We start from the raw sequence: 25,171 nt of genomic DNA, 5'->3' as shown, positions 1-25,171 counted from the left end.
ATATATATGGAGCATCTTAGTCTTTCTTATAGGCAAACGAAATAAAATTAGTATAGATAATGAATGTCAAAGAATGAAAAATGAGACTGTTGAGGTAATAATTAAGATAAAAATGGTAAAATTTCACATTAATACAATGTTTTTATAAAGAACAAAGGCACTAGAAAGGCTTTCTTTAACCAGTAGTAATTTAAATAATATTCTTTAAAGAGAAAACTTTTTGGTTAAAGTGAGATACATTTTTTTAAAAATTGAAATATAAAAAGTACCATAATATTGTGGTAAGTAATAATACCATATTACTTATGGTATTATTATTAAGTCTTGAAAACTCATTTAAAGTTTTTATAAGACATGTTTGTGACACTACAGTCTAATGTTATTTGCAAAAAACCCAATTTAACTAGCAATGTCCATGAGTAAGAAGGACTTTGAGAAGGTTGCACTTTGATAAATCACCATTCAAGTGGCCTTGCATGCTTTGTTCTTTTAGTTTTGGGTCTGTCCAGGATGATCTATTAAACCTACAAATATCAGCACTATGAAACTACTCCTCTAGCTGTAAAGAATTCAGTTAATGCCATTACCATTCCATATTCAGGACAAAAATTTTCTTTGTCTGAAAAACTAAGAAAATACATGGGTTATTTTTCTTTTGTTTTTGTTTTTAATGTCAAGAGAATGCAATATAATTTGCTTTAAAAACTCAGGACCAAATATTTTAACAAAACTAAAATTCTCTTTAATCATCATCTCCACAATTCCATAATAACTTCTACAAGTGACATAATTTATAATCTCATTGGTTCATTTTTTAAAAGAAACTTAATTTATATGAACAACCTACATATAAATATGGCTAATTTGAAGGGCATCTTTCATTTGCCTGTAGCTCCCCAGTAAACACTAGTAGAGTCTAAAGTCTCACCAGGGAACAGGCAGATGCACTTCACAATGAGGCTTAAATGGCCCTAAAATGGTTTGGTCAAAGTTCTTCAATTGTAAATAAAATCACTGGAGGCCAAAGTAAAGCTTCAGCCTAATGTAGTTGTTAGCCTAAAGTAAGTTCTAATTAATAATCATTATCTTAAAGAAAATCAGAGCTGGTGATAGAATACTAAGTCCAACCCTCCACAATTTGACAAAGCCTTATAATTTCCTCTTTCCTTCCACTGATTTCCTAATTTCAATCTAAATAGCAATATACTTGTTTTAATATGGGAGTTTTATTTAAAGGGAGAGATTACTTAATACAAACCAAAATTAGTGTGAACATTCTACATTATTCCTTCAGCAAAACTAATGTTCGTTTTTGGAAATACTTTAATTTTGAATATGCACATTTGCATTTTAATATGATAATGTTAAAGAACAATCTTGGAAAAGGAATTTGTGTTTTCTTGTATTGTTGAGAACTGAACACTCTAGACTGATTGGCTATGTGGCAGGCAAGTGCTCTACTACTGAGCCACATTCCCAGGCCTACCTGAGAAATTATAAGCACATACCTTTCTACTAGATCGGGTACTATGAAAATATTTACATTTCCATGATATCATTACTTCTTGTGAGTCTAGGAATCATCTATAGATTATGAAATATGGTAATGCTAGAAAAACAGCAAAGAAAATCTGTGGAAGCAGCAGGTCATCACAGCTGACACATACCACAAGGATAACAATGGAACTTAGCAGGAATAACACCTGCCTGTGAGTTTTAAGTGCTTGGGAGCAATCCTTGATTACCCCATCCAAATTCAGAGGAACAAATCTGATCATTCTGAGGCAGCATAATTCTTGTCACGAGCTCAAACCTCCTAGTCAAATGTCTTTTCAAATGCTCTGCCAACTAGGAATCCTGGAGATATCACATTGTCACTTATGGCTTTTGGTCTTTCACATAAAAATAATTCACATATGTCAATGATGTATGCCCCTCATATTTAATTAGAACATTTGACCCATTTGAAGTAAGCATGAAAGACATTCAGTATTTCAGTCCCTGCATTTTTCTGACAGATGTGGTAGTTAATTCCATGCAGTAGGATCTAATGCACATCCAATCAATTCTTGGTTCCTAAGGCCTCTCACATCAATACACATCTTCATATTTTCATTACTGCCACCTTAGTCTAGGGCTTAATCATCTCCTACTTGTACCAATACTCTCATCATATAATTTCATTCTCTGCATATAACCTATTTCCAATTTAATCTTTCATTCATAATTTCTCAAATCAGTCTTGCTGAGATGCTCTCCCTAACTTATTACTCTCTTGCTCAAAAATGTAAATGGGTTTTCAGGGCTTTCTATATATGTTCAATTTTCTGTCCTTCATATCCAAGGCCAACTATACTCCTTTTCCAATCTTTCTAAAGTTTTCTGTTATTTCTGGGAGTAACAGTACAAATTTGTAATCTCAACACTCTTGCAAGCGGAGGCAGGACAAGTTGTAGTTCAGTCTGGGTGTTACGGTTTGTGTCTAGTTGTCCTCCCAAAGCCTCATGCAGTCACTATGGTAGTTTCTAGAGTTTGTGATTGATTCATGTTCCAATGTGAGGATTATGGGTGTGAGTGCTACACCTGCCCTGGGGAAGATAGCTTGAATACAATATAAGAAAGTAGACAAGCAACAGCTGCTGCTCTTCCCTTTGCGTTTTGCTGTTTTTGTACCATGTGTCACTCGGTCTTGGAGCCAGCCCTGTATGGACTGCTACCTCCACTAACTTTAAGCTAAATAAAACTTTCCTTCCTTAATTTTGGGTGTTGAGTATTTTGTCCCAGCAACAAGAGAAAAGTAACGAAGACTCTGGGCAATGTAACAGCTTGGTGAAATCCTGTTTCTAAACAAAAAGGCAAAAAGAGCTAGAGATGTAGCTCAGTGCAAAGCCTGTTTTCAATCCTTAGCACCATCATCATCACCATCAACAAGAAAACATAAAACACTTTGCTGCTACCAACTCACTAATCAGGGTTTGACAAAATTTGCCTATAAAAGGCAGATAGTAAGTATTTTATGTTTATGGCTTGTAAGTCTTTGCTTGAATTACTGAACTCAGTACTTGCAATGGGTACAGAAGCAATAGTCAATATGAAATTAGAGTTTGGCTGTGTTCCAAAAGAACTCTCCCTCCCCTTGCCTTCTTCTCCTTCACAGAAAGAGGTGTGGATCAGATTTAGCACAAGAGCCACGACTTATTGCATGGTGGCCTTGACAAGCTTCCATTCTCACAAGTTGGTCATTCGATTGTGTCATAAAGTAGATGTCGAACTGTGACCCTACTTCTAGGATGCAGGCATGCACGGTTAATTAGCTCCTGCATATGCCTTCTCACAAGCTCACGGATGCCACACCAAAGACTACTCTACAATTACCCACCAGTGCTGTGAAGGGTCCCTGACTCAGCCAGAAGAAAAGTTTCATGATGGCATGGGCCATTTTCATCATGGTGAGGGCAGGCAGAAGCTGATGTAAAGAGAAGAAATGAAAGTGTGTGCCAAGAGACAGGAGTGCACGGGAAAAACTATTGGCAAATTTAGAGGATGATCAAGATGCAGACGGGCAAGGACACAAAGGAAAGACGGATCCAGAATATGTGGCTGGGGACCGATTCTAAGGGCTTAATGCCATACTAATGAGGCCACATTAGCTTCTTTGAGCCAAGTCACCCTCATCCTGAACAGCAAGGACTACTTCATGATGCCTGCATTTTGAGAACCCCACATATTACAGATTTTATAGAAATTAAATGCATCCCTCTGTCACTCAAAATCTGGTAGATAGCGTCAGCAAATTTGAACTCACAGCCTTGATTATTCAGTAAGTATTTACTCTTAAACACCCATAAGGGCCCAGACAAATGCTTTTCCACATCTCTTATTTTCTAAACAAAAGGTGACTGAGTCCAAATGCCAGGAAAGTCTGCAGCTGGTTGATCACAGGAGGATTACTGCCTTGAGGACTGGTAAACACTTAGCTGGGAACAGAAGCAAATTAAATAACTTGACAGGCCTGCTTCTCAGCGTGAGGGCAACAGATTTTTGTTAATACAGTGCCATTTTCCAGCAAAGCTGAGGGTCATGCTTTAATGCTTATGCGATTCAGACCACAAGAGACACCACAATTATGCAAGACCACAGAGGAACCGTATAATGAATACTCAGAAAACTGTATCACTTTTAAATTGTTCACATGAGATTCAGGCTGTAACATGTAAGCACCATGACACCGACCTTTACGCTAAAAGCATGTGGAAACTGACCCCTCAATCTGTGAATATGCTTGCTGTTATTTAGAAAGTGAGAAATGGAACTTTGTGTTAATTACTAATCATTTGTATTGTGCCTTTTAATTTTAAAAACCACATGTTGAAACTTTACAAAAATGTGTTTGCAAATATTTGAAAATAGAGTACAAATTTTGGAGGTACTATGTATTTATAAAGTAAGGAAAAGGAACACATTTTTTGCTAACTTGATTTATAGCTGTTGAATATTCAGACGTGTGATATAAAGACTCCAATGCTCTGGACCTGAGAAATATAAGGAAAAGCCTACTAGTTGTAATGTGAATTCACCAATATTAACCTTTACTAGTTTTACTTATGTAGTTATAAAGTTGTTCTATCAAAATGTATTTCAGACAGCTTTGGAAAATAATCTTGTTTTGAAATTCTGCTTCATTTTTATTCTCTTTAAAATAAAAAATATTTCTAAAGACCTGTTTCCTAGAATCAAATCAAAAGAATTATTGCCATAGTTTGGTGTTTTATAAAGTAATTTATATAGCTTGAGGTTTCTGAAAAGAAATGAAGAGTAAGGAATAAGTATACAATAATGATGCAGCAGATATTTTACAAGTATATATCATGTAAATAAAGCAACTCAGTTTCAAGCCTTGAACAACAGTATATTAAATAGCAGATTCTTCTCTGATAGCCTCCCATATTGCCTGTTATCTGTACAGATCCAATTATATCTGAGAAATTATAAAAAAGACTAAGCCCTCACTTTAAAAAAATCAAAAAAGCTTTAAAAAGAGTTAAGTTACTAACATGCATATCTTTCACTGACTCTTGACCCTCTGTCAGTAAATACACACTTCTAATAAAAGGAGCACGCTTCATCCTGCAAGTATACGGCCCAAAGGAACACTATCTGCCATGCCAGTGAAGTCTAATGACAATTCTGCTGACATTCTCTTATCTGAAAATGAAAGCATGTGGAAAATGATTTTGACACCAGTAGAATAATTAAGACAAAGGACACAATTTGATTTGGTAGAAGCAGGAGCTTAGACTGTCTCTGTTCTTAAAAGGAGCCATGACATTATTTACTTTACTAGTGGATTATGTTTTGGGACTTTCTTTAAAATAATGTGCTTCTCCCGTCATAATCACACTGCAAAAAATGCAACCATCACGAAGCAATTCACTGAGGGATGCTTTGTTTCTTTCTGATGTAAGAACATTTCTTCATTTTGAAGACTGCTCCAAGAAGGGGTTCTCTTCTGAGATTCAACTATCTGTGTTTATACAGATATTTTCATTGTAGTGACATCCCTTTTAATTGTTTCTAACCTTCTCTTGAAATGCATGCCTCTGTCCGCACCAATCAAATGGAAATTATACCTAAAATGTGAGGTTGCTAGGTTCCTGCACTGGCAAAGGAAATGGAGAAAAACCTGAAAACTAAAACAACAAAGTAAATTTTTATACTTTAAGAACCACAGCGCCATTGTTCTCATTATTTTTTCTATAAAATATAGGTTATTGCTCTTAATAAACATTTTAGCAAATAAGCATGCACTATAAAACAACCAGAAAACACAGCTAATTAAAATGCATGCAATACTTTTCAAAACATGTGAACAGAACACTTTTCTTGGATCCTGTCAACACCAATCTAATGATCTTTTTCTTTATTTGAGAATGGCTGATTTTCAAACAAAGCTATTCAAACAGCACTAACTTACTCAAGGAAATACTACACTTCAACAATAAATAAAATGTCTATTCATTCTCCCAAATTCCTATAGCGTAAGTGGAATCTTTTTAGTGTAGTTGAAAGCCACTAACCACTCCAGGCATATACTATTTCATTCACAAAGCATATAGCATCTACAGCACCTTACATTATACAAGATTTTACCAACTAGTTGTTGTCAACAATTTTAGGATATTCTGCCAAGTGTTCCTAGGGGACTTCCCAGGGATCCCATATAAGTTTTTAGCATGCAAATACACCACTGCAAAAGAGGCTCTGCATACCATCAGCTGTGGAGGATTTGTTACACTCTCGTGACCACCTGATTGGCCGCTTCTCCTCTCTGCCATCCTTCCTCCAGGGCAGGGCTAAGCCTCAGTAGTCTCTGCTCCTGTTGAGACTTTTACCTCCTCCTTCTGGGTGCCAAGATTCAATTCAGCCTTGGAATTACTAGTGGCACAGCACATCCTTATTATCTGTGATTTGAATTTCTGCTCTTACAATCTCGGAATACTTTAAATATTTCCCTCAGTGTCATCCCAATGTCTTTCTTAGCTATACAATCACAGTAATATCAAAAGGACCCTTCTTTTCACTCTTCTTATAATGCTAAAAATCTTGTTCCTGACTTAACCATATATTATATTCTTTTTTAACACAAAATGAGTAAGACAGGAAAAAATTAAAACATGATAAAATACAAAAGCTCTTAAAACATCCATTTTTCCACATATATTACCCCATCTAACAACCTCTCTCTCACTAATACAATTCTTGTTTTTCATGAACCCCTGGCCAAATGTGACCCAAAGCAAGCCCTCAAAAATGTCTTTATGGCATAAATGAAAGGCCTTGGGAAAGAATGAACTTTACATTTCTACTTGATTTTTTCATTTGTTTTTAAAAAATGAAGACTTTTCATTTCATGAATCTCAGAAAGAATACTACATAATTTTAGTCTTTATTTTTTCATTCTTGCGAATGAAAAGACTATCAGCTCAATTTAATTGTAAATACTTTTAATGCTCAGGCTTTGTTCAAATTGTTACCTCCTATTAGACATATTTCCTTCAAAATTATTTAGGAAGCTAATACGTTACTATTTATCAGTGAAATAAGTGATGAGCTCTTTTATCAAAAGACTTGGAACTAAAAAGAATGCATACTTCATACAAATTTTACTTTCTATTTTTACGTAGAAAAAAAACATAGCATGATAAGTTCTGCACACAAATTCTACAGTTCCGTTCAGTTCTGTTTCATAGACCCGCACACAAATCGCCCCAAGGTGCCACTATGGCCACAACCCTAAAACCTAAAATTCTTTTATACATCTTGAAAACATTGTCTCTGTGCTTTAAAATATTGAAACAGAAAGTGTGTTTCTTTGAATATCATTTGATTAATATAATAAAAATATTTTTTTAAATTTTAGATACTAACAATTTAACTTTGATCTCTTTTTACAGGCTAGAATTTCCATTATAACATTTTTTATCATAACAAATAATTATCCTGCAATGATGGAAGTATCTCAGTGGTTCTTGACTCAAAGTTACATAAAAATAATGCAAAAATTTCAAAGATAGAAGCACACAAACTAAATGAAGGCTATGGATAGAACCATCATTGTGTTTTTACCAAAAGAATAAATACCTACAGGAATAGATATATACTGAAATGAATATTTATGAGAAAAGAAACATGGCATACATTTTTAATCCATGAAGGTCTACTAATATCAAGTACTATCTGAAAATTCATAGCCATGTATACACACATACAGATACAAATAAAATTTTCTTTCAGTACCTCATAAGCAGACTATTCATCAGTATCTGTAATAATCAGTTTTGTGTGTCAGCCAAAAATTGACTATTTTAGAAAATGTACTAACATTATTGATATGGACATATGGACATATTGGTGGTCAAGGGAAAAAGATCAATTTCCTTCAAAAGAACCACTAAGAGATATGCTTAGAAAACACTCAAAGGAATTACTAACCAACATCTTAGCATTATCAAGCATCTTTATGATCCAATAAAATAAACAATTACCTCAATCTGAGAAGAAACTTACAAAATTTTTCTCACACTTAAAGTTCAAGATGTCATACATGAATCTATATTATGAGATTAGATGTTTTATATTATTTTGTAGTGATTCAAGAGTTTGATGATAATTATATTATGTAGCGATAATATTATTCATAATTTAAACATGTCATATCCAACCACATCTGTGATATTTTTGCCTTTGGCCATGGTACCCTTAAATATTTTTACAAAACTTAAGAGCCACACTTTGAAGTTATTTTCTTTCAATCATGTTTACCCACTTCTAAAGCAACTACATTTTGTGATTATAAATGTAATTAAAACTTTTTGTAAATCATTTAAAATACAAGGGCTGGCCAAACAGCTCAGTGTATTAAAGCTCCTGCAAGCAGGTGCAGGGGCTGCAGGTTCAATCCCCAGGCCTGCCCTGCCAGCCCCATCCCCAGGGTGCACTGAGAGGGCAATTGAGACTGTGCGTGGTGGCATGAGCCTGTAATCCCAGCTCTTGGGAGGCTGTAAACAGGCGGATCACTATGAGTCCAATCTAGTAGTGAGAACCTGATCACCCTGTAGACCCCTCCCTAAAATAAGTACAAAAAAAGTCATTTAAAATACAAAAACTTGCAAAGGTGTAAAAAATAACTAACCATAGATGTAACAGCTATACATAATTAAGATAACACTACATAGTCAGATTTTTACTTCTATATATTCACTTCATAGGATGCAGATGGTATCATTAATATAGTTTTTAATTTTTTGGCACTTATGCTGCTGAACTATCTCCCCATCCAGCCCCTAACATAGATTTTAATAATTATATAATATTTTGTCCTTGGACAAGCCATATTTTATTTATTTCTATCTTAGTTTGCCTGAGATATTCACAAAATTTCATTATACAGGTGTATGTGTATACTTGTACATTTTATAAATTATTTTATTTAAAAATAGATTCATAGGGGCCGGGGAGATGGCTCAGTAGAATAAGCACTTCCCTGGCAAGCACAAGAGGCTGAGTTCAATCCCTGGTTCCACAAAAAAATAAAAAATAAAAAATAAAAGATTCATAGAAGAGGAGAGATTCTTACTTTGTAAAAAAGTGTAAATCCATACAGGTTGCAGGACTGACAGGTCTATAACCAAGATTGTGTAATTTTCTGTTCCATTATATCAACTATGTTTGTAAGAGAATATACTATTTTCTTCCTATGTTATTTCTAATAAGTTAAAAGTTCAGGTCATTGATGATAAGCTACCTAAGTTCTCTCTATTCATATAATGTGTTACATTGTTGTAACTTAGTATCCATTAATAACACACCTTTCATTCATAAAATTATTCAACTACATCTCAAACCTACATATCCAAAAGCAAATCTAAAAAAGCAAATAAACATATAAAGAAACAAATAGGAAATAATAAAACAATCCTGTAAAAATAACAGAGTAAGATATTCTATTTCTTTATCATTTTTAGTACATTACAATTAAAGCCTACTTGAATATAGAAAAATTCAGCTCTAATATTACCAATAGGCAGCAATTGAAAGCAGCCTAGGTAGATTCTATAATAAAACATAGTGTTCAAAGAGTTAAAACACGCTAAAACTAGTTTGCCATACTTTTGAAGTACTGGGAGAGAAGTTAAGATTAAAATTTTTAACTTCTTTCTATAGACCAGACAAGCATTCTAGACCATGCCGAGTACCTTTAAATATGTTGTTACTGTCAAACAGAGCACATGACCTCCTTGCAAAGGAAACAATATTGTCAACACCTACATAGCCTGGAGCTCACCAACCCTCTCTATAAAATCTCTACCTATGCTAATTGATAAACAAAAATTTCCCACAGAGAAGCTTTCAGAAATATAGTTTTCATAACTGCATTTGAAAAAGTATTAAACTTATATTTTTGCTTTTAGAATTAAAAAAATCATAATTAACAAATTATTCAGATAATCTTTCACTAATAAAAACTGGATTAAGAAATTTCCACATACAAATACCGCATTTTAGCTTTACGTAAGAATTGTGAAGATTTTGGTTCTTAAATACTACTGTCATTTTAAAACTGCAAACATTATTATGAATATGCTTTCCCAGTCATATTTGCTATTGGAACATAAAACAGAGCCCATTCTAAAATAAATGTATACAGGGGCCAGGGAGATGGCTCAGTAGAATAAGCACTTCCCTGGCAAGCTCAAGAGGCTGAGTTCAATCCCTGGTTCCGCCAAAAAATAAAAAATGAAAAAAAGAACAAAAAATAAAATAAAATAAATGCATGTATATCAAGACTCATGAAATACAGATAAGTTAATATATGATGTGAGAGATGTTTCCCTCCATTCTAGAAAAGGTATACCACCTATATTTTGTATATAAAATAATATTATTTTCCTGAATAAAAAATGATATCATGGTCCAGCTCATGAATCAAAAACCAGTCTGTATAAACATTTTTTGCCCATTTAAAAGAAAAGAATCAATACACTTCCAAGTAATTTTGTGCCTCTGACTTAAATCACTGCTTCAGTTTATACCAAATGACAGATTTGCACGACGAATGTAGCACAAGTGGCAGTCAGCACCACAGGCAGTATACCCATGCTCTGCGTGCTGCACATTCTTGCAATAGATATGAGATTGCCCTTCACATGCTATTTCTTTTCTTTTCTTCTTTTTTAAAAGATATAAGTGATGGGATTTCCACATCTGATACACTTTCATGGTTATATTCATAGTTAAATAATTCCAAATATCACTGTTAAGTACACAGCGTAAGTGGGGCCTTCCAAGAGCTGCATGATCAAAGGACACACAGCAAGAGGCATGTCCAGGTCCCAGCATCCTGGATTACAATGGCTAAGCCATCTTTTTCTTTCCCAAAGAAGTTATAGAAAATACAATCAAGTGAGAGAAATATTAATCTATGAATAACATTACACCTATTTAATTGAACAATAAAATGCAAACCAATCTCAACTTTAAGGAAGTCATTATTAGTACCTAATTACCACATGCCTCAGAATTGACAGCAAAATAACGTTTAACACTTCATTTCACAATCACTATCCTAACCAATCAAACACAACCAAAATGAACTAACACTTTAATATGGACTTCACCAACAAGTTGATGCAAAAATAAGTTTCGTCTTTTATGCAAGAGAAATATAACTGCTTAGGTAATTTATTTTCACTTTCAAATTTTTACTAGATTTTCAGATAATAAACACTTGTGCTACATTATAAATGACATAAAATAATTCCAACACTTTCAGTCTTTGTCTCACCTTTTGTATATTTCACAAATATTATGTTTCTGCATAATTAGAATTCATAGGTAAGTAAAAGCCTCAGAAGGCTTGTAATTATATTTATAAGTAGAAAAATGAAACTATGAGTAATCGTCTAATATCTCCTACCTTGTATCATACACTTATTCCATCCAGCTCTATTGCTGTATTGACAATATTACTTAACTTTCATGCAGATATATTTGAAGAAATCATTTCATTCTAATAAAATTTGACATTTAATTTTATTATTTTATTATTTTTATTGTTTTTAGGACAGGATCTAAAGGGTCTACTGGGTCTCACTAGATAGATTGTACTCCTAGTGATCTGCCTGTGTTCAGCCTCCCAATAGCTGGGATTTCAGGTGCGTGCCACCACACCCAGTCTCAATCACTGTCTCAGCACACCATGGGGGCAGGGCTGACATAGCACACCAGGCACTGAACGTCAGCTGCTGCGCTCTGCCTAAGCAGGTGCTTTAGTCCACTGAGCTATCAGGCCAGCCCTATGTTTCTTTTTAGATGATGCCATAGGATAAATTTAAATGCATTCACTATCATGCTGTACAACTGTAACAATGTACATATGTACAACATTCAGAAATTGTAATGGTCAGGTCAAGCTTTTCAACAAACTAGATAACTTAAATTCAGGTACAGTTGCCACTAACTAAAAGATTCTTTACTTTACATAATGATTTACTATGGGAATTCAAAAACAGAAAAGTTTTGCATGCATTTGAAATGAAACAATCCATACAATGTCAGGTTAGTCACATATTTTAAGGACTATAAGCATGACCATGGTATGTGTGCATTCCTGCTATAAATTAAAATGCTAAAAATGTTACTTAAACAAGGGTGGCAGAACATACCACCCCAAAAGACGCCACTCTGCCATAAAGATTACTTCAAGTTTAAGGCACTTGAAAGTGCCCAGCTGCAAGAAAAGCTTATAATTTCCATTTTTCATTTCTGTATGATAACTCTTATGCCATATAAAGCTTAGATTAAATTTATATGGCTTTTTCCCCCCTTTTTAATCTGTCTTTGATCAATTTAACTCTTAGGTCGAAGTGACAACTAAGGAGAACAGAAGTAAAGTTTGCCTCCTCAAACACCTATGATCATTAAAACTCTTGCATTTTAAACTAATGATTTAGAAAATTGATGCCTATGTCTTTACATATTGTATCTGCTAACCATTAGCTGTAAACACAGCTATAAAGAATTCCTACGGGGAAAATAAAGCTCTTTCAAGTGGGACCAGTCTGACAGCTGGAAGCTGCTTTCAGTACCATCATACTTGGTACTCAACTGTTTAGCAACTCTTCTAATTCAGTTCTCGCCACAAAACATTCTGTGCTGGTACTTCTTCGGTGGACTCTGACCCCCACGCCTCCTGACTCCCTGACCTTTCTAACCAAAACAATGTGTTCGCTCATAGTTTGGGGACTCTTCACACTTACGAACCAATTAGCAATGGGTACAGAGGCACCAATATGTGCACACACACACACACACACATGCACACACCCACAGATAAACACACACAGCTATGACAGTTTATATATCTATCGATGATATTTAAAAGGAATTATTTGAATGTAACCTGTTCACTATAAAATTCCCAATCTGTCTTGGCCTAATTACCTCAGTAAAATAATTAGACTTTTGGTCTCACATTTGAAAGCATCTACACTGGCAATAGGGTGAAAGGTTACTCACCGGTCCAAAAGAATTACTGTCGAAGCTGTGTCCGTGATGGTCACCTTCCACCCACATGTGACCACGGGGAACTTGCACATATCGGTTTTTGTGTCCCATAGTTCTAGGAATAAACATGGTAGACATTGAAACAAGGACAAAAAGAAAATCCAACAGCTCAGCATACAAATTCAGGAAGGGCAGAGATGATATATTCAGTAGACCTGAATCATTTTGGGGAAATGGATGTACCTTAATGAAAGTGACCACAGCATTAAGTGAAATGAATCAGATACATAAAAGTATCACATGATGTCTCTTCTACAGGAACGACAAATAAAGGCCTGATAATAGGCAATAGGGAGATAGGTCTTTTTCATCTGGAAAGAGGGCTAAGAGATGAGATGAAGGAGGAGGGATGGGAAATGAAGAAAATGAAAAAAGAATTAGGACCTACATGCATCAACTTCCTACAAAGAATGTAATTATCATGTACCACAAATACATACTAGTTAAAAACAAAATGTTTGAAATGATATAAAAGATATAACAGAAAGTTTAACCATATATCTGGTATATAACTTCATTTTTAAGTAAGATGTAGTTAGGTTACTATAAACCTATTCAAAATATTTTTAAAATTTCTACAAGTAGGATTTTTGTGTTCAAATAAAATCCACTAGCAGCAAATAGAATGTTTTGCTAATTAGCTACAATATCCTAAATATGTACTTTTGAAACTCAATAGATGCTAACAAAATACAGATATATGTATTTTTTAACATCTGCTTGTATGTAAATTTTTTTCCAATTTACTTCTGGACAGCTGTGATCTTCATTTGCTCAGTTCAACTTCTCAAACTAACAGACAACACTTCATAACCTCTTACTCTAGAATTCAGGATTTATTATAAGAAAAGGAAGGAAAATAATCTACATGCTTTCTTGTGAGATAGATACAACATCATTTGAAAGATTTTGATCAGCACTAAAGTAACCTTAAAAGCAAAAAAAGAATTAGTAATTTTAAATTATTTAAAGATCAGTGATAGATGATACATATTTGACGGAACATTTTATATTCTTTAGGCTAGCAAGGAAAGGAAAGAAAGACTCACACAGTGTGGGTGGTAAGACAAAATGATACAACTTTTAACTTATATTTCTAATTTAGATCTATTTTGGTAAATTTTAAGAGACTAAAATGTTCATGTCCTTTGAATTAATTATTCTATTTATAGAATTCCAATCTAAAGAAATAATTAGGAAGATAGACAAGCATTTGTTATCAGAGATAGTCAATTTGGAGTTTTGAGAGCCCCTCAAATCAGTTTTCCTAAATGTCCAATAACATAGAATTGGTTATATTAAATTTTGATTCAATAATTTTTATAAAAAGAGATTGAAATAGAATAACATACCATCTCAATCCTGAAATAATAATTCCTTTTCTGAGTACAGACTACTCTACTTTTTTCTTTCTCTCACTCTAAAACACCCTGGAAAAATGCCTAACCTAAAGATGATTTTCAATAAATGTTTGCTGAATGAATGAATGAATGAATGAATGAATGAATGAATGAGTGAATGAATATCATTCCAGGAATAATGAGTTTAGAAATTGAGCACAATCTTCTCTTCTTTGATGTGGAATCCACAGCCAGTTTTAGAATACATAAAAATGAAAACTACACATAAATTGGTGCTATAGAAATTGAAACTATTCATTATCTGGATGGTTTTTAATTTCCAAGATAATTTCAGCGTTGAATTACTTTGCTTTAGATCAGTAAGTCATTCATGCGAGTAAGCAAAGTTGTGGTCATTAGAACCCCACAGTATGTTAATGACTGCTGTTTATTTTTAATTACTACTGAAAAGAAGGTTTTCAGCTTCTCAGAGAAAAGCAAACTCAAGTTGAACACATTTTACCATCATAGACTTTGTAATATAAGCATTCTATTAAAACCAATTAGTTTTTGACATCACTACTTTTATCTCTAAGAACTAATAGTGCACATCAAGTATTAATAAGAAAGAGAAGACCCTTGTTAGAAATGCAGAAACAATTTGCCAATATATTCAACTGTTTGTTCACCTTACTAAGATGGTATTTTGGACAAATACTTGGAAAGAAAACAATTTCCAATTTTCTCTCTTCAAATAACCATTCAAGGATCATAGGTTGTATATGCAGGAAAAATAGAGCTTGTTACTATTACAATTCATGGGGCTGGAGAGATGGCTCAGTGGTCTAAAGCACCTACTTAGAACAAGCTTAGCAAAAGCATCAGGGACCGCGGTTCAATCCCCCAGCACCACATGCCAGCCAGCCCTGCCCCCTGGTGGGCTGAGCTGGCCTCTCTCTCTCTCTCTCTCTCTCTCTCTCTCTCTCAAATAAATAAATAAATAAAATTTAAAAAAAAAAACAATTCATGCATTCGTGGGAGGTAGGAAGATGTCTTAGACTACACAGTATTACCCATGGATAACTGTGAACAACTGTGTGCATGCATGTGTATACATATGTATGTTCAGAGTGTCTAGGGCTGTCTCACTAGATCCCAGGAATGCGGGTTTCTGCAGTCTTCTGACGTGCACACAGAATTTTGGATTGGGAGGGCGGCAAAGAAACACAAAGCCCTGAGTCTTGTTTGCCTCTTCCTTCTTGAGCCTTTCAAATTGATTCAATATGAATTTCTTTGTTGGGCAAGTTGCCAGTAAAGAACTAAATTCAGCTCAGCTCTCACAGCAACTTCAAATGTTCAGCTGGTACTACCTAGAGCACTAGATGGAGAATTCTGAGGACACCAAGAAGCTTTGTTAGTAAGAATCCTGATTGATCGTTCATGTCTGCACTGGCTCAGAAATAGTAAGGGACAGCATTCCTCAGTAAAGCCAGATAACTAATCATGAGAACGTAAACAGCAATATTAATGATTAAAATAAGATTTTCTTCATCAGCACATTGAAGTTTCAGTGACGGAAGTGAAAGTGCTTCAGGAACTGGACATTCAGACTACATTCTTTGATTGTGGGGGACAAAATTCTTTTACAAGTTATAAAGTAAACCAAGTGCAAAATCATTTCTACAATGAAATGGTAGAATGTAAGTCACACTTCATCTTCTAACAACCAGAGAGTGACATAAAACCCAGGCTGAGTTTCAGTGTGCTCTGAACCATGGAGTCAAGACCCTCATAGAAGAAAACAATAGCACCCTAAAAGGACCAGTGACAGTTGTACATTCATTTTGAACTGATTATCTCACCTAAAAAATTTAAGTCAATCCTTTATCCCATTATTTTCTAGCCACTTACAAGGCTTTATTTCTCTATGTGGCACCTCCTACCCCTCAGTGTGTGTCTACAGGTTTGCTTCTCCATCTCTCCCTATCAGAATGCAACCTACAGAACTTTGCATTTCTTATTCAGTTCAATAGAGTAAGCCCAGAGCCCAGAAGAACACATTACACAAAGTGCTCAACAAATATTTGTTAAATCAATGAGCAAATGAATGACTAACCAAAGAGTGAAAAATTCTGGAAAATTCAGTGGAAAGTACATAGATTCTAGAAACAAACTAAACTAGTTTTATTATTTATACCATTACTCCCAAGTAATCTAGTGCAAGTTACTGGTATTTGGCCCAGCTTGAAAAGGAAAGAAGACAAACTGGACTAAGAGAAAGGTTGGTAGTCAGGTAAACATCTTAAAACAGGGGACTTATCCTACATTGTCTTTTATATAGGAATTAACACTTTCAAACTTAGGTGATGGTGGGAAGCTCAGTAACACTGTCAATTTCCTCATTTATAAACTAGGTGATGAAGAGTATCTAACTCAAAACCTCACTCAGTAGATAAAAGCAGCACATACAAAAAACCTGCTAAATGGATCTTTTTATAGTTGAGAATGGTTCTAGGTAAAGCCTTGAATATATTTCTTTCTTTGTCCATTATTTTCTTTCATTTTGTTTCAGAATGTGCTCAGACTTATATCTATTAACATCAGTCTCTTTAAAATTACTTGAACTATGCTTTAATAGTTTCCTTTCCCTCACAGTTTTGCTATGGCTATAGACTATGATTAATAATGCAAAGAATTTTTTTCTTTTCATACATATTTCCTTTTGAGACACTCTAATATTGATATATAAAACACTATCTATTAGTGCATATTCAAATATGCAGAGAGTAGTAGGTGGAAGCACAATGTATTCATGATTTCACCTACTACTTTTTGCATATTTAAATGTTGCCATGCTAATACACAAAGCTTTACCTCCACACTACACAGGTACAAAAGAATTCTTTGAGCTAAAGAACTTTGGTAAAATTGACAGCATTTGCATAACACATATTCTATTTCTTAGGTTTCAATCTATCTTTATAAAAAGTATTCCAAAGTAGCTTTAAAAATATGATGTTAAAATATTGGGCTAGTTTCTTTTAGGGCTGCCAAAGAAATACAATGCTCTTAATAGAATTTCTCAACAGAAGGAATTTTAAATAGCTTTGTTCTCCTGAATTCACATTAAAGAAAGACAAGATAATCCTTTAGGTAATTTAACAGTTAAGTGGGGTGTCAGCCTACAAGGTTGTATGTATCTATGGCTTGCAAATAATTTCAGTTTTGACAGTTAAAAAATGAGTTCTGGATGGTATTCTAAATACTTGTTTTTTAAAAAGTACTAGTTTTAACAAGACAAGTTACATAGGTCTTATAAGTGGAATGAAGAAGATTGCCTCCAATTTGATTTGACCTTGAAAACAGTGATTTTAAGTCTCTGCATCTTTCATGTGTCATCAGTTGAATACAAAAGTACAGATCATGTGATTCTTGGGAGCACAGGAAGAAAATAAAATCTTATTAAAAGTATTTCACACACAGTTACTTTAGGTAGCTGGTATTAGTGATATTCATGATTGACTACAGGTATTCATATTTATTTTTCAAACCAATCTATTGATTTTTTTTTATTGCTTCCAAAGCAGTGGCTACTCTGAGGATGTTACTGCCCCTGCATCTTGGAGCCCTGGGTTTTCATTTTCTTGAGGGTACCAGGAGCCAAAAGTGTGGGCACCACGCGATCAGGAGTTAGAACAAGGCCTCTCTGTTATCACAGAGGGAGAATCGGCGACGATGATCCGCCATAAGGAAAGAAACAAGAAACTTGCTTGTCTACTGTTGACCCTAAGTGAGAAAATATTTTTCGCATAAAAATCTATATTTTGTTCTCACATGAGTTTGGAGTTCAAATTCATACTACTTGTGTGGTACGAGAAATGATTTAATCAGCCTTGGCCTTCTGGCAGAGGCAAATATAAGTTTCTTTAGTTATCCTTTAAACTGAACAGGCAAATTTTCTATAAGCCCTAATCCCAGGAAAAGTTCACGATGCAAAATAACAAATTTCATAAGGAAATTGCCATTACTAACTCTTGATAAAGACTGAACAGTAGAATTAGATCCTCCAGGGACTTAAAGTGCTGCATTTTTTCAAGTGCAGAATACAAACTGTACATATTTAAATATTATAAATCATAAAGGGAATTTAAAACAGGAGTAAAGAAGACTATTATAAGTGACAGATATGTGAAAAAATCAAAGAAAATTAAATATGTGACTAAGCTAGTGAGTTAAAAACAGATTAGTGGAGCAAATAACATTAGTAAGGTACAATAGATATTATGAAAAGGAAACAATTTGTTCAATAGTAAGGAAAAACCTGGATGAGGAAAAGGCCAAAAGAAAGTAGGGGCAAGATAAATGTAGGTACATATGCTGGATAGTTGGGATAATAATTGTACTGCTGATTTCTGCTTGTCTTTTGAAAGGAGCAGTAATGCTTAACATAGTTTTCTTTCTATTCTTATTTTTTTCTTTTGAATTTCTTATAACTTTTTTGTTATTGTTTTGTTTTTTCTTTAAACCAATATTGTATGTTTATAACTAGTAGCCTAAACAACTAATGAGAAGATAAAATCACAGTACAGCAGTGAATGCCACCGTAGTTGCAGTACAGTAACTATGGTGGAATTCCTATTACTTTGTTTAGTGAAATTTTGTATCATTTCTATTGCTGCTTTTTTCTATTTCCATTTTGCATTCTTAAAAAAAAAGATTAGCTTTTTAAAAGACTAGTGTAAGCTTAAGGAAGAATTGGAACATGTATTTTAAAAAATTACTCAATGTTCAGTTTAGAAAAACAAAGAAACAGAAAATATGTAAGAGTTAAAGAAAAAAGGAAAACATAAAATATAATATCACATATTCAAACAGTAAAGAGAGAATAAGAAGAGACAAGAGGGCGGGCCGGGAAATGGCTCAGTAGAATAAGTACAAGGGCCTGAGTTCAAACCCCGATTCCACCAAAAAAAAAAAAAAAAAGAAGAGACAAGAGGGCGGGGCAAATAGCTCAGCGGACTAAAGCGCCTGCTTAGGCAGAGCACAGCGGTCCTGGTTCCATCCCAGGCATGTCGTGCCGGCCCCGCCCCCAGGGGCGAGCTAAAATGTGACCGAGACTGCGCGTGGTGGCACGCGCCTGTTATTCCACAGCTTGGGAGGCTAAAAACTGGAGGATCCTATGAGTCTGATCTAGGTAGTGAGACTCTGTCCTAAATACATTAGGAAAAACAAACAAACAAAAAAGAGAGAGAGAGAGAGAAGAGAGAAGTGGTCTTTGAGGAGGCAGAGGTAGGACTGAAGTTTTCCAGGATTTCTGATTGTAAAATGGCAGATTGTAGAATTAACGTTAACAACATTAAAAATGTCACAACTTAATACACTGTAATGAAATTGTAGAACACTAAAGGGTTTCCCTCAAACTTTGCAAAATCTGAAATCTTCCCAGAGGGGGGTAAAAGTGTGTTTTCCATTAAAGGAAGTAACAAATAAATTAATAGCAGAGATAATTTATTGGTATATAATTTACACAAAATATAGTGCAGTGCCTTTTAACTAAGTAATTCAACAAGTTTTCGTTTAAAGTTTTTTTCCCTTTGTGCAGGGTCTCACTATGCAACTCAGATTCACAGTGATCCTCCTGATTTCTGCCTCCCTAATGCTGGGATTATACGCATACCCCACCACGTCGGGACTCAGGTGTGGCATGTGGTGCCAGGGATCGAACCCCTACCCTGCACTTACCTAAGCAAGCGCTTAGGGCACTGAGCTATATCGCCAGGCCTTCAGCAAGTTTTTAAAATCCATTGTGCATAATCACTGTGGAGACCAAGATATAAAACCCTTGGTTTGAATTACCCCAAAAATGTCAGACCTCTACAAGTGAATCTGCCCTGGGCTCCTCGTGGCCCCAAAGATTCACTGCCGTGCTGCTCCCTGTCACTAAAGCTACAGCTTTTGTTGAATTTCAGATAAATGGAATCATACATTATGTATTCTTTTATTTCTAGCTTATTTAATTGAGACCTATGCTTTTGAGATCAGCCCATGTTGTTGCTTAGATTAGCAGTTTGGTATCCTGATTTTACATACTAGGATACTATTCTATACACATGTACAATGATCAATCTGTAGTTCACAGACACATGAGCTGTTTTTAATTTTTATTTTTTTCTAAAAGAAGCAAAAGGGCCATCCAAATACCTCAGCGGATTAAAGCACCAGCAAGCAGGCACAGGGGCTGGGGGTTCTATTCCCAGGTCTGCTGTGCTGGCCCTGCCCCCAGGGTGTGCTGATACAGCAATTGAGTCTGGGCATGGTGGCACGCACCTGTAATCCCAGCTCTTGGGAAGCTGAACACAGGCGAATCTCTATGAGTCCGATCTAGAAGTGAGATCCTGAACAACCTGTAGACCCTTCCCTAAAATACCAAAAAATAAAAAATAAAATAAAATAAAAAATAAAAAATAAATAAAAAATAAAAGCAGCAATGAACAGTTGGGTATAAGTATTTATGTGGACAAATATTTTCATTTTTCTTGGGTAAGTAATATGTGAGTAAAATGACTGTCATATGTTGCAACAAATTTGAATACATGCTCCCTCCAAAATTCCTACTGAAATTGAACTGCTGCTAACAGTATTAAAAGTTGGTTAGGTTTTCAGGGTTCCATGCTCCTAAACAGATTAAGACCCTTATCACAGGAGTAGGTTCAATATTAAAAAAGTGCTGGTCTCCTCCTTGTTTCTCTCCCTACAGTTCGTCCTGTTCTTTTCCCTGCCTTTCTCTAGTCCTCTTTCACTCTCCCACAAGAATGCCCTTGCTGGGTGCAGCACCTTCATCTTGGGCCACCCAGCCTCAACATATGAGAAACGACCCTGTCACTTGTTAGTAATTATCCAGTCTGTTTTTTTCTGTTTCAGCTGCACAAAATAAAATAAAATACATGGCCAGTGAATGTTTGAACTGCCAAATCATTTTCCTAAGTAGTGATACCAGCAACTTGTAAGAATTCTAATTATTCCATATCTCTGCAATGCCTGACATTAACACTCTTTAATCTTAGTCATATTAGGGACTTCAAGTGCTTTCAATTTGCATTTCCATTATGACCAATGATTCTGAGCGTATATTTCATATACTTATTTATCATGAGCAAATAGTCTTTGGTGAAGTTTTTATCCAAATTTTTAAAATTATATTTAAAAGACCACCCTATTCAATTATAAGAATGCTTTGTACAATCCACATACTAATCTTTATTAGACATATGACTTTGCAAATAACATCTACTCATTAATATTGTGTTTCACAGCAGCATTACAGATTAACAGTTGTTTCTTCAAAGACATTTTCAATTTTAATAAAGTTTATTATTTTTGATGGTACATGTTATATAACACAATATAAAAATGTTTCTGTTTTTTGTTGTTGTTGTTTGTTTTGTTTGTTTTTGGCAGTGCCAGGGATCGTACTCAGGACGTTGTGCTTGCCAGCCAAGCCCTCATTTCACTTAGTTGTCTTCCTGGCCCCCAAGAAATCTCTGTTTAATCCAAAATCACAATGATTTCTCCTATGTTTCCCTCTAGTTTTATAGTTTCAAACTTCTTGAAATAACTTATGAGCTATAAGCCATGGTGGAAGTTTCTTTCTTTTTTTTTTTAATTTTCATTTTATACAAAAGGAGATCAAACATCTCCAGAACCATTTTTTGAAAGAACCACTCTTTCTCTGAGTTGCCTTGGCAACTATATTAGAAATTAACTTATCATCTATGAATGATAGTATTTCTGCACCTTTATTTTGCTGCAGTGATATTTATGCCAATATCACGTGTCCACAATTTGGGAAAAATAAGGTGAAGTGAGTCCTCCAACTTTCTTTTACTTCTTCCTAAAGCATGTGGGCTAGTTTAATGCTTTGGCTATTTTGTTTTAGGCTATTTCCCATGCATATCCAAATACCTTAGCATCATCTATCCATTTCTTTTTAGAGAGTTAGCCTGCTGGGAGTTTGATTAGGATTGCACTGATCCTATAAAGAAACGGGTAGAAATGACAGCTTAACAACATTGAATATTCCAGCTAGTGAACATGGCACATCTGTCCAATTTTAAAGGTCTTTTTAACATTTCTATCAGTTACCTTATGAATATGACAGCAAATGTCTCACCTAGATCTTGTTAAATTAATATTTTAAAGTGTGCGGTATTCTTCTTTTTTGTATTTAGTACAGGGTCTATAGGGTCTCACTATACAGACAGAACTCACAGTGATTCTCTTTTTTCAGCCTCCCAAGTGTGGGACTACAGGCTCACACCATCATGCCCAGTCTCAGGAGCAGGGCAGGTGTGCCTCTGGTTCCCGCACCCACCTAAGCAGGCACTGTAGTCTGCTGAGCTATCTGGTTGGCTCATGTGTGTGTTATTCTTGATTACTGCAATATTTTTAAAATTTTAGTTGCTAATGTTTTATTGGTAGTGGATAAAAAACATGTGACTTTCCTATATTGGTCTTCTGTCTTGCAACCTCACTAAACTCATCTGCTCTCAATAAATTTGGACACTTCTCAAAATTTGCTTAGATGTAAGCAAATACATATTTCTTCAAATAAAAGCAATTTTACTTCTCCCTCTTTCCAGTCTCTATGTTGTCTCCCTTTCCATCTTCCAACGCAATGACTAAGATGTTCAGAGTGAAGATAGACATCCCCCTTTTTCCTCATCAAAAGAAAAGCATTTTCTTTTCACCATTCAGTAGGATGCCAACTGTCTGTCTTCTACAGGAGTTCTTCATCATATGGAGGAAGGTCCTGTGTGTTTAGTTTTGCAGTGAGATTTTATGATGAGCAAGTACTAAGATGATTATATTTTGGTTCTATTTTAATTTGTTGAATCAGTGAATACAGTGACTTAGTTTTAATTGTTACAACAACTCTTGGGAGTAGCCCAGCTTGGTGGTGATGAATTTGTAAACTATTTTCATTTAGGTTGCTTACATCTATGTTCATGAGTAACAGGGGTGTGCGGTTTATTCTGTGTCTTGTGTTATGGTTAGTTTTTGAGGATGAAATTCTGAACTCCATGATCATGAATATGCTCCTTTTTCTTGTTTTCAGCCAACATTAACTGAATGACTACTAGTATGGTGTAGGTCTGGATATTCCCCAAAAGTCTCATGTGCTGCAGGAGAAGCCTGGGTCCCCTAAAGGGGTGTGTTCTTGTCCCCAGTTCCTCCCTCTTGCCGCTGCTTGCTTGCTGCCAGGACTTGAAAGTGTTCCTTTGTCAGGCCACACTACTGTGCTGTTTCTGTCTTGGAACCAGCTGTAGGGACTGACCCCACTGACAGAGTGAGTCAAAAGGGATTTTTGTCCTTTAAACAGCAGGTGTCTGACGTTTTGGCTCAGTAACAGGCAAGCTGACCTGCACAACTACTATGTGCAACGATACAGATCGTATATGTGGAAACACAAAAAAGACTCAGTCCTTTTGGCCTTGAATATAACTAACACCAGGATTCAAAGTATCAGCCAGGAAAGTGGTCAGTGAAATATATAAATAGAAGGTCCAAACTGTCATAAATGAAACTTAAAAACTGGAAACATTTGCAAGAAGATAACTGATTAACAGTGGTATACACCAACAAATCATTGTCAAATATTGCTAATTACAAAGTTTTTAAAAGTGATATTATTCAGAAAAAGCATGAATATTTGAATAAAGAAATGAATAACAGATAAATCCTAACAGATGTAAAAGGCATTATTGAATTCAAATCCTATTTACAGAGAAAAAATATATTTCCCATAGTGCATGATTTACTTGATAAATCACATCATGAAATAAGGAAAATATTTCATAAGTCACTTTCTAATGAAAATATGCAATATAGACAAATTATATATATTTAAATTATTTAATTTTAAAGACTTTTTATTGGTTTTCTCTTAGTTTATATGTTAACATAATATACACAGTATTAATTAACCTAAATCATACTGAGTCAATTTTTAAACAGCAGAAAGTAGTATTATGCTTTCATATAATTATAGATATTATATTAGCTAACTGAATATAGAAAGGATAACTCCAAATAGCAAAGGATGTATACAACTTTCATATATATAAAATTATTGCTAAAATGATGATTTATGGCATAAAATGTTAAAGACATAAAGCCATAAGGAATTTACTTGCTAAAATGGACTTTATTGTGACCAGAAACAGTGACTCAGGCCATTATTTCATGCATGACTTTCATTTACATAAAACAGTGAACTTGTAATGCAGCTTTATCTTTTAATCAATATTTATTATAAAAGATATTGTACTTGTTTACAAAGTCCTATCTAGAAATAATTTCTTAGATGTCTATATCATTCATTATGCAGTTTTAGTTTGTTGGTCTTTTCTTCCATGCTATTATGTAGGAAAAAAACACATTTCACTTGTTTTTGTTGTGAGGTCCCAAAATGGCTAAGTATTTGAGAAACTATATGAATAATCTCAGGGCCAGCCAAATAGCCCCAGCCTGCAGTGCCGGCCCTGTTCCTGGGGCGCTTTGAGATAGCAATTTAGACTGGGTGTGGTGGCGCATGCCTGCAATCCCAACTCTTGGAAGGCTGTATACAGGTGGATCACTATGAGTCTGATCTAGTAGTGAAACCCTGAACACCCTGTAGACCCTTCTCAAAAATACAAAAAAAAAAA

The 25,171-nt window shown here is 34.8% G+C and overlaps 1 protein-coding gene across 1 annotated transcript in view; it reads right to left on the bottom strand.

The window, feature by feature from the left end:
* The window catches only part of LOC101572076 (mitochondrial inner membrane protease subunit 2-like), a 307,127-nt gene that overhangs the window by 209,021 nt on the left and 72,935 nt on the right, over positions 1–25,171 (bottom strand). The window contains exon 2 of the mRNA XM_004641646.2: positions 13,078–13,180. Within this exon, the coding sequence (XP_004641703.1) occupies positions 13,078–13,180 (103 nt within the window). The remainder of the gene's footprint in view (positions 1–13,077; positions 13,181–25,171) is intronic.

This window comes from Octodon degus, unplaced genomic scaffold, assembly GCF_000260255.1.
Source record: "Octodon degus isolate 3935 unplaced genomic scaffold, OctDeg1.0 scaffold00139, whole genome shotgun sequence".
Lineage (NCBI taxonomy): Eukaryota > Metazoa > Chordata > Mammalia > Rodentia > Octodontidae > Octodon > Octodon degus.
This window is presented reverse-complemented; position numbering and strand designations above follow the sequence as displayed.